Below are 11,675 nucleotides of genomic sequence, written 5' to 3' on the forward strand. Positions count from 1 at the left end.
GACATAATGTCACCACAACCTCCTAAAATACATAACAAAAGTGTTAGATATAAGGTCAAAATAATTCTAATGATCAGTTCTATATTGCTTCAGGCAGCAATAGGAGTAACTGATTCTTTTTTTTAAATTAAATTAATTACACCATGTTTTTCTGCATGAATCCAATAAAACTGTATTAATTGTACCTAAGGCTATCATTCCGTGATAGCCTTAGGTAATCAGAGTGTGATCCATTCTTAATTCACATGTCAAATACGCTGTAAATCTCTGCAATATGTTAGTATGTCTGTACATGCTCTGGAAAAGCTGCAGGAGATATAAAAGTTCAATCCAACATCCTAATCCCTTAATCCTAAACACTTGATAGCATGCAATGACGCTTCAAAAAGTGTTTGAAGAAAAGGGGGAAAAAATGAGAGGGGATAAGAATGCAGTATTACCAGAGGTTTGTTTCAGTGTACCATTCTTCTTCTAGGAAATTCTCTCTAAAAATGTGAGGTTGGTTTAAAGGAGAGTGACTGACATTTTCAATTATAGTAGATCATCTATTCATGTTCAGATTTCACTAAGCAAGCCTGAAACCTGCAGTGAGAGAGACTGTGTACACCTGCAGATATTTGGCATGAAATAAAGGAAAATAAATTCAAACAGGGGGCCATCTTTTAGACATAGCTTTTATGTTAGATGTATAACAGAGAGCGCTTCTCGTTCTGTTTAAAATGCCTTCTCTTCACAGGGCTACAAGGGGAGAAAAACTAATGCGTGAAAGGGTAGAAATACTGCATTATTCTCCCCCGTGGTTAAAGAGTGGAGGACAGAGGAGCCTCTTACAGAAGGCTCCTCTGTAAGAGGAGGTTAAAATTGTGGTTAAAATTGGTGTGAAAAACAATTTCAACCGACACACGACGACGGAAACAAAGGATGCATTTTTCCATTCTCACATTTTGTTCTTTCTTTTTTGATATTTTGTCACCATGTCTTCCAAACTGCCAGAAGTGAGGATGATACCAAGAAGGGAAGAAGAGGAAAGAGAAACAGCAAAGTTAAGATACACAAATAACATTGCAAAAGGAGGACAAAATGAGCACCAAAGTGAAACATTTTACACTTATGCAAACATGAAAATAACCATCTATTGCTCTGTAAACAGGGATGCTGTTTGTAATGTCTTTCTTTTAGAGGTTTGCATTATTGCAGTCGGTGTTTACTTCCCATAGTTCAGAGCGTGCATAACCCTCAACCTCACAGGAAAGAGGCAGGCAATAATCAAACAATGGGGGGAAAAAAGCAAAGAGACAAAAGATCAGAGGCAGGAGGCTGAATTAAACCTTTTGAGGAGTAGTTTTGGAGCAGACAAAGCGCATGACTCAGAGAACAAAAGAGGTTAGACAAGTATGTAGAGATGATTGACAGCCTGCTAAGAAAAGCAGCAGGTTTTGTAGTTTGTTAGCCCTTAGCTACACTGCAGTGTGTGTACTGAAGCAAAGGGAACAGAGCCTTACACAGCAGTGAGTTGGACTCACAGCATGAAAGACAGTTGAGATTATTAACATTAATAATAGCTTGTTTCTCTTTTCTGTCCTTGTAAACTGTTAAAAGTAAAGCTCTATGTTTAAATCAGTGTTGCCAACCATCCCTTAAAACTGAATTATCCCGTATTTGAATTTGAAAGGCACTTATGTAATTAAATCTCATATTTACAAGCTGTATTTTTCGTTTATCATCATCACAAAAAGGTGAAACTCATTATTATTGATTAAGAAAAATATGTTGTATCTGACAAGCAAGGTCCAGTATGAAAAAACAAAGACAAGAAAATATATTCAGGAAATAAAGGCTGCTCTGTGTACCGGGAATTTGTAGTCACCTACAGAGGAATTATTGATTTTAAAGGACATGTAGCAAGAGAAAAGAGGAAGCAGGGTGAAATTATACTTCAAGCAAGACATCTTGAGCTATAAAAAAATTACTCTTAATAACCTGACAATTATATTTTTTTCTTTTGTGTAATTACAAAACATGAACAAAAAATTGTATTAATTACACATTGAGAACTGAACTACCTATAACCTATGAAACGTTTATAGGTTACAGGTAATTCTCTCTTTTTTTTGTTAACCTGTGACTGCAAAAAAAATATAAACAAAGAATAACGGTTCATTTTTATCTCCAGCATTTCTTAAAAATTTAAGAGTAGAAGCAGAAAACAAGGGCAGGGTTTTTCTTTAACAAAACATGTTCTTTGCTATAATTAAATTTACCACACATCATTAAAACTGCTTGCAGCTAAAATAATTTTTCAACGCTGCTTTTGTGTTTTATTTCAGTCTAAAATAAGCAGGGTAAAAAATAAGGGTAAAAGTCGTTAAGAAAAACCGTTTCAGGGAATCATTTAAATGGATTACCTGAAACATTTATAAATTACATCTTTAAGGCCTCAGACTATTAAAATGAGAAATTTAATTGGATTTTGGTAGAATTTTCATAAGTAGGACTAAAGCAAATATAAATAAAAAAAAGATTAAAGTTTTCAGCTTGGTAGAACTTTTATTTTATAATTATAAAGTAAGACCAAAAATGTAATTAACTTTTTTGTCAAATCAAATAGTTTTATTTGAAAGGACCTAAACTAAACTTGAAATAAAGAAGGTTCTAGCATTTTAAAAGTGTTATAAAGTTGTAGATTGGCTAAACGAGGATCAGCTACTATCTGAAACCAGTTTACTGTTATTATACGAGCATTTACCTTTAGAAATGGAATATATTATAGAGGAGTAATCCCACTGCCCTGGCCCCTCCAAGTATAAACAAGATAGGGGATTTAGTTTGTGCTCCTTAATCTAATTTCTGAAGGTTGAAAACATGCATAAACATAGGACCTCATCCAATTGGAACAGTGCCAGCATTAACGTGTGCATTTCTTTCCATTAACATGTTATGAGGACATGGAAAATGTTTACAGTAATTTCCATAGAACAGCTTTGAGCTGGGATATACCTGTTGATTAAGTCCTCATTGTCATCGCTCTCCATCTCATCCTCGATGGCTGCCTGCAGGTCCCCGATCCTTTTAAAGGCCAGCTTGAGGTCCACTTGTAAGCTCTGATTTGCTGCCTCTAAGCTCTCAATGTCCATTTCCTGGCAAATGAACAGCACAACAAAACAGGTGTCATTATTCTTGAGGGTAATTTAAATACAACAAGGCTAACAAGGAACCAAAAGCCTTACCAGCTCATGCTTCTTCCGGCTTGCCTCTCCCTCCTTCTTGGACAGCTCAGCCATTTCCTCTTTCATGTCTCTCATCTGCCTTTGCATGCGCTTATTCTGCTCCTTCTCCCTGGTTTCAGCTGTAATGCGTTGGTTTTTTTCCTCAGTCACCTTTTCTAGGTTCTCCTTCAGACGGCCCACTAAACTCTGTTGAACAAGTTCAAGTTTAGACGCATCAAAAAAAGGAAACGATAAGTTGTAACACATGACCAAATAAATTATTCTTTAGCATTAACAAAGACAGCGCTGCTGTGTATCTTAAGCAGGCCAATAATAAAAAAATTTAAACTCTAAGCACTGCCTGCAGTCTGGAAAAAAAAATGGTAGCCACATTATACCTCATCTAAAGTTTATTTTACTTAATCTTTAAATATATTGGGGTTTTTTTGGCATTAATTGAAAAAATAACAATTCAGACAAGCTATCATAAACACTAATATCTTAATTGAAAATCACTTTTTGGAGAAGAGGATTGCAATTACCATCTCAGAATAAGCTGGGGTCTACATGCTCTGCTCTGTTCTAAACTCCAATTTCTGTAATATAGTGGATGTTTCAGAGTAAAGATTATAAAAAAAGTAAGGTGACCTCGCATGACAGAAGCTCAGACCCAAATCCCCAAAATAAAACTACTCACTCGACACCACTTATCACTTTTCTATAAAAAGCAAACGCTTGTTTCACTAAAATTTTTCCAAAACCTAAAAATGCTCAAAAACAAATTCAACAAACAATTTTTTATGAAATGAACAAAGCAGATTTTAAAAAGAGAAGATTTTTGGATCACGTAAAGGTGAGAAAAATACTTTGCAATAACTAAAAGGGAGGCTTTATTTTTGCCTAGATTATGTGGTTAATTTTCTACTTGTTAGTTAAACATTCCATCTATATAAAAAAAAAATCATCATAATGCATAAAAAATATTCCCAAGGCTGAAAATAACCTGCAAGATTAGTTTTTTGTTTGTAAAAATATTTATATAAATATAGATAAATTGTCATGCCTTAAGCTAAGTTCCTTACACTTGATTAACTTTAAATCCCAATTCAAATCATAGTAAAATAAAACCACAACCAGTAACTAAGGACCGTTGTGATGCATTGTTGAAATTTAGAGTAAGTATTAGTAAGTATTATCATGGCGCATGTTTTTAGGACTTTTAAGGCATGATAGCAGTAGTTTATGTTCTTCCTTGTACAAACCATGATTTTAAAAAAAGTAATTGTACAATAAAAGACACATAATGTACCTATGGTCATTTCAAATAGCATTTCCATTGCATTTTTATGAGATAACTAGCATTATCTCACCTCCAAACGCTTGATTTGAGTCTTCTCATATTCTAGCTTAGTCTCCAGCTCACGGATCTTTGCCTCCTGGCGACTCACGAGTGACTTCTCCACCATGGACTGTTCTTGGAACTCTAGCTGGCTCTGAAGTGAATGGAGCTGGAAGGACACCACACAAAGAGATGATCACACAAAGTCGGTTACCGGCGAGAAAGCCACAGCTTACTTCCTTCTTATTTGTCGCTTTTCTGCTTTGTCTCTTTTGTGGGCTGTATAAACATTAAGAGCAAGTCTTGATCTTTAAATCTTCAAAACAGATTGCTGTTTACTTTTTTCACCCAATTTGAGTTAATTTATTCTGTCTTGGTAAATATAAATAAGGTGCATCGAGTCTGAATAATGAGTTTGAGATAAGCCTCCACTCTGCTTAAAATGGTCAAAAACAGAAGCTTGTGGTTCAGGCTGGGTAACAGTGAGTCACGGTAATTTCACAGGCTTTGAAAAAGGCTTCAGCTTCATGCAAAGCACGTTTGTTCTATCTAAATCCTTTTTTCTTCCATGACTGATAAAAGGAAGATAGACACGTCACAACAAAACTGGCCCGAAAGGCAGCAGGGCACCTAATGAGGGACTTCTGCATCTGAGACAAGGAGGATTTGGTGCTCTCCTTTGATATTTCTAAAAAAGCCAGATTTCCCTCCTACTGGGAATGAGATAACCACTTCAAGGTCAGATGCTTTAGATAACAATCAGTGCCTACTCTGGCACATTTTAACAGTGGCTTGCAGCCCGCTGCGCATCTTAAGTGTAGCCAGAAATATTCTGAAGGGTGGCCCTTGAGTGGCTTCGGCTCTCGTAAATTTTAATAAAGCAGGAATATGCTGTCGTGTTTGGGAGTGGCATGAGCAACACGCTGCTTTGCAGCAGATGGTTTTATTTGTTTAATCCACTGCAGATCCATCCACTCATCAGCTACACCAGTATTATCCTGTACTGAGTAGCAGGGACATTGGGTTCTATCCCAACTGGAACTGAACGGGAGGAAGGGATGCCAGTCTATCAGAGAAAGGATAACACCGACAGAGAGATAACCATGCACCATTACTACAATCTAGAATTATCAGTCAAGATGTGGATGTGCTTTCAACAGTGGAAATAAACAGCTAAAATGGAATAAGAGGACTACAGAATGAAAGGCCAAAACAGACCAGCAGGTTTGAGTGCAAAATGTTTCTGCTGTGACTCAGAACCTTCAATCTATGATGACAAAGACATGTGGTAACTTGTGATTATGATTTATCTCATGCAGATGTTTAGGTATGGGGAGGATCGAGCTACCTATTCCCTGCATGCTGCTGCACACTGCCAATCAGCTGCAATGCTTTCCTTTGCTAATATCCAGGGATATACAGTAAATAAACAAATAAGAGAATCTTTACTGAACTAATGGTAAAAAATAAATACTTTTGGCAACCGATGAGCCGCATGCACGTCCACCAGCCAAACCACATTACTACATTAAGAGCGGAGTTTCAGATTATCATAATGTAGTAATATTAGCTCATTAGTTATTGTTTTAACAAATACTAATAGCAGAACTTTGTAGTTTTATATAATAATTATTAGTACTATACATTGCTTTATCAATCAGAAAGATAAACATAAATAAGATTCAGTTTGAATTTGCAAATTAAAGCAGATGTGCAGACGCATGAGATAATTTGGGGAATTTGTATCAGATGCTGGCTATTTGGATGAGGGCAGAGCATCATCTAATGAGGCTTGAGGAATCTCAATTAGTTTAATGATCAATACTGGGTAAAAGAAATAACAAACAAAAAAATTCTCCAAAACTCACTATTCTCTGTAATGAAATAAATAAGTTGGAAATCTGAACAGGTCATTCTTTTATAATTCACAGCATGTTATTTAATTTAAATGCTCTCAAAACACATATGAAATAAAAAATATATTTATTTTAAAAAAAACCCAAAACAGTTTCTTTTTTTTCAATATTTCTCAATCTTCTTTTGCTGTCACTTGGGATCTCTGGGTCTATCATCTCCTTTCCTTTCTGCTTTGTCCACCTTCACAATAACTGGTTGGTTAGGCATTGATTGTCTCCATTTGGAGGTCCCCACAGGATCCTGGCCTCCTAATGTTCAACCACTTTTAGCTGAGTTTCCCACTTTTACCGTGGAACTCTGAGCTATTCTCTGCATAGATGTACCCATAGACAATTCTAATTGTTATTTATAGTGTTCCATACACCCTTTGCTTGCCAGCATCTTAACCAAAAATGTTATGTCAAGAATTCTACACACATATCGAATTTCCCATCTTAACAGTCCATCCTAGACCGTTTTAGAAGCATCTCTGGACAGTTTCTGTCTGAAGTGGTGGACCTCAGCCTCTATTGCATTACTTGATGCACATCATCTAGAGCAGTGGTTCCCAACCTGTTTTTGACTAAATCTAAATACAACATAAAATCGTACCATAAATCTGCCTTTATAAAACTGGAGCTTTAAACTTGATAAATTTGGAACAAAATACTGAACAAAATTATATTTTGACTGAGTCCATTTGTTTTACTTTTTTTTCATTATTCATGACACCTTTGATGAGCTCAGATGTGGGAAAACAGCCGATACCAGGCTGTTCTCTACATCCAGTCTGTTCCTCTACTTGGTACTGATTTCTGTCGAAGCTTAAGGTGAATTCAGACATATAAGAAAAGCTTAAATTTTGGTTGAAAAAAAAGCTTATTTTTTGTTTTTCATGTGGTTTCTCACAAAGTAAAACAGATCGCAGCCCGATATTATTACCTGAGAAATAAAATATGTTCATTTAACCCTTGCAATGCACTCGCAGACCGCTAAGGTTATGAGTACCCTGGTTGGGAATGACTGATCGAGAGGCTCATCTTGCACAACAGAGTTGCATGGCTTCAAACCCTCTAACCATCAGGAATAAAATAGGTTACAAAAAAATGTAACATTGTCATGATTGGGAAATCAGAGCATTTTGATGGCTGCTGAAACAGGCCAGTTGCAAATGTCTTTCATTATCTTAACATTCTCCACACACTTCACCGTATAGCATGTATAATGTATTTCATAGATTTTTATGTGATGGTTTTGAAACTATTACACTGATAAAAATGTTAAATAACTGCTTAATTAAATCTAGTTAAATAAGGTCCACCTTTTGGTAATTTAATCTCAGTCTAAATACAGCTTTACTTTGAAGGCTATGGTTTGTATTTTGATTTACAGTTAGCTTATTTGTGTATACTGTAAGATACATAAAATGAAAAACGTGACTACATGATTGAAATATGTGTTGATATAAACATTCCTCCTCTCTTTATATATATATGCTAATCTGTAAAGTAAAAAACTACTGCCTCCATAAATGTCATCTTTTTCATTATAAAGGCTGCTTTGACAGGAGTAAAAATTACATCTGCAGGCTGTTCAATGGCATATTAGGACGTCGGTGGCATTGCAGTTAAAATACATTCAGCTTCAGCAGCCCAGAAGAAATTCATTTTGCAACATCGATCCATCAACTAAGGAAATTCCATTGCATTAATATATGTCATACCTAACACCAAAAAGGTTATCCTCTGAGCAAATGGTACTCCATTAGGAAAACATGATAAAAGCTCTATTATAAAAGCATGCCTGAATCAGATGCGTTAACCTTTTTACCATATCACTCCAAACTTATTCAAAGCCTCACTCATTATGTGACATCTCACAGGATACAATAATTTAACCAATCAGCTAAAATATGAAATAAACCTGTTAAAACCTCTGTAATCTCTGTGTGGGGGTAGCATGATTCATATAAAAAGGAATTTTGTTGGCGAGCTATACGATGGCCATTCAGCATGTTGCAGGAGAACAAGAAAAGAAGGTCAGCAGCAAATTAAAGCTTTGACCTATATCAGGGATGCTAACATGCTTCTAGTGACAAGGATATCACGCTGATGTGCAGCCAGTAAACTGTGACCCATGCATTTTTGAATCATTACTGCAAAGCCAGCCATCTGTTGGCTCTTAAAATATTCCAGTGAATAAATGAAAGTGTTGACCTTCCTAATGAGGCAGGAGAGGAAAAAGTCATAGGATGTCACACTTCAGCTCTCTGACTGGCATTAGGCATTTAGTTTACAGAAAGAGGTTTATGATAAAGATTGGTTTTAAAATCTAATACAGATCAAGTCATGAATCATTCAAGAAATGGATTTAAATCTAAGCAAGGATTCAACTATAAGGAGGTTATAATTTAACACAATTCTTGCAAGATATATTGAGGTTCTAAATATCACTTTAACCAGTTTGCAAGTATTCACATAATTAACCATAAAAGCAATAATGAGGTAATTTTAACCCTATGTCAGAAAATCTTTATGGGAGTTTAGATGGTTGAATTTATTAAATAAAATCAAATATAATTTTAATTTCTTAACATAATGCTTAGGTTCTAACACTTGAAAACCAATTTAAGCTGAATAACATTTTCTTGGTATTTTTGGAAAATTTGTAGAACCAAATAATTCATCCATCCTTCCATCCATTTTCTGTCACGCTTATTCTAGCAGGGTTGCGAGGGGTGCTGGTGCCTAAATCCAGCTGTCAATGGGTGAGAGGCAGTTACACCCTGGCCAGGTTGCCAGTCTATTGCAGGGCAACAGTCAGACAAACAAGACAACAACCAATTACGCACACACTCACACCTAAGGAGAATTAAGAGAAGCCAATTAACCTAACAGTCATGATTTTTGGACTGTGGGAGGAAGCCAGAGTACCCAGAGAGAATCCACACATGCTCAAGGAAAACATGCAAACTCCATGCTTAAGGATTCCGGGCCGGGAATCGAACCAGAACCTTCTTGCTGCAAGGAAGCAGTGCTACCGACTGCAACACTGTGCAGCTGAACCAAGTAATCATTAATAAAAATAATTCTTTGCCCAGGGATTCTCAATCCTGGTCCTCAAGTACCACCACCCTGCATGTTTTAGATGACTCTCTGTTATAGCACACCTGATTCAAATGATTACATAGACTCCTCAGCAGCTATTAAGTGCTGTAGATGGTTGATTAATCTAAGTCAGGTGTGTGGCAGCAAGGAGACACCTGAAACATGCATGGCAGTGGCATGTGAGGAACAGGGGGCCGTTTCATGAAGCAGGTTTAACAAATTCAGAATCAAATCCGCAACTCTTAATTGATCTAGCCTAAAGTCAGGAACCTAGTGTTCGGTTTCACAACAGCTGCTATGAATTAGTTCAATCAATTTTAACTAGGTCCACTCAGAGTTAAGTGCATGCACAACAAGTATGAAAAGCCATTATCAGTGGAGCACCAATTCAACGGGTCACCATGACAACAGGCAACAGGAAGTGCTTATTTCAACCCACTCGAACTAGAGATTTTAATGCAGAAATGAAAATTTAAAAGACAGAGAAACAGCGCTATAGCTACAAAGGAGAGGAAGATGGCGAAGGAGAAGATTGTTGCTCCCGTTAATACGCAAGTTTATATGAAGTGGGCTATGGCAGGCCGTTTTTACCTCTCTGCTGTTTCATTTGTAGGTCACTAAAATAAGATTCCTTCTGATCAAAATCACACTCCTAGACCTAACTGTAATAATGTATTTTCTAAATTACATTTTTGAAGCAGAAACAGAATTTTAGAAAGATAAAAAATTAAACCAAAATGATACTAGTAAGAATTAAGTTTTATATATCTAGAAATGTTTATACATTTTAATTGGCAATTTCTGACATTTATCAGTTTGACTGAAAATTTATTTACGATATCTGAAGAACTTTTTTTTTTTGATAGTTTAAATAATACAAATGCTGACCAGTAATATTAGGAATATAGATATCTGAAATGAATGTATAGATATCCAGAATGTTTATTCTAGATGTGGAGAATGTCATTTTGTTTGAAATGGTCATTTAGACCAGGGGTCTTTAACGTTTTCCAGGCCAAGGACCCCAAACTGATGGTGACATGGAGCGGGGACCACCTAGTTATATATATTGCGTGAAATTGTGTTATATATAACTGGTCCTATAGTCATTCTTATCGATTGAGTAATGTAACAAAAGTAATTTTGCTCTGGGATTAATAAAGTATTTCTGGGGCGTGCTTTGGTGTCCACACGACTCATGTATGGAGGCCTTAGTCCTTGACGCAGGTGATCCGGGTTCGAATCCGGCCTGTGGTTCTTTCCCGCATGTGTCTCCCCTTCTCTCATACCCCCTTTCCTGTCAGCCTACTGTCCATAAAAACGAGTCACTAGTGCCGTAAAAACTAAAAAAAAATAATAAAGTATTTCTGATTTCTCATTGACTGTTGTGAATAAAACGGTGCCCAGCTTAAAAGAGCTCCTGCGTGTCGCTGAATGTGTGCATTAATGACCGAACTCATTGAATTAATGTGTAATCAAAGGCAAAAAAATTGCTGGGTGGAATATAAAAAAAAAGTCTAATCAAACAAAACTTTCGCGACCCCATGCAGTACCTCCATGGACCCCCTATGGGTCGCGGACCCTCTGTTGGAGACCTCTGACTTGTACAAAGAAAAATTTATTTTTCAGATATCAGGAATACATATCCAGTAAAACTAGTACATATCAAAACGGCTTCTCATAGATATCGTTAATGTGAAATCTGGCAGCAGGTGAGGATGAAGAATAAAAATATTCTTATATATAGAACCTATGGATCATCTCATGCATCTCTCATGGTGATTCAGTCTCCTTTTACATAGTAAAGTGGCTGTTTGCAGACAAATGACCGTTATAAGTAGCTATCAATCACATAGAATGGCTTCAGATTGTGCCAGTAGGCTTATTAGGTTCTTATCATCGAGCAAATTTTAATCCTAACCCTAAAGTAATTCCTTTTCCCCCATGGAATTAATGAATCTATATATCTGTAATCTGAAAATCATTTTAGTAGTTCCTCATGTACTGTAAATATAACAAAATAAAAATATAATTATCCGCATCTCGCTCATATTCAACAAACCAAAATCCATTTCCAAAGGGCCCTGTCAACTGAGTTGTAGAATCCACTTCCTATATAATTATTCT

General features: G+C 36.2%; 1 protein-coding gene across 7 annotated transcripts in view; it reads right to left on the bottom strand.

Annotated features, from left to right (window-relative positions):
* LOC107095792 (unconventional myosin-XVIIIa-like) overlaps positions 1-11,675 on the bottom strand; it is a 108,697-nt gene that overhangs the window by 15,238 nt on the left and 81,784 nt on the right. For 4 of the 7 annotated variants that reach the window (XM_015392089.1, XM_015392093.1, XM_015392091.1 and 1 more), the window contains 4 exons: positions 4,577-4,714; positions 3,228-3,413; positions 2,998-3,137; positions 942-986 (listed from right to left, as the gene is read on the bottom strand). In XM_015392089.1, the coding sequence (XP_015247575.1) occupies positions 942-986; positions 2,998-3,137; positions 3,228-3,413; positions 4,577-4,714 (509 nt within the window). The remainder of the gene's footprint in view (positions 1-941; positions 987-2,997; positions 3,138-3,227; positions 3,414-4,576; positions 4,715-11,675) is intronic. The other 3 variants (XM_015392095.1, XM_015392090.1, XM_015392094.1) reach the window with 1 other exon arrangement.

Source organism: Cyprinodon variegatus, unplaced genomic scaffold (genome assembly GCF_000732505.1).
Source record: "Cyprinodon variegatus isolate N-32 unplaced genomic scaffold, C_variegatus-1.0 Scaffold573, whole genome shotgun sequence".
Classification (NCBI taxonomy): Eukaryota; Metazoa; Chordata; class Actinopteri; order Cyprinodontiformes; family Cyprinodontidae; genus Cyprinodon; species Cyprinodon variegatus.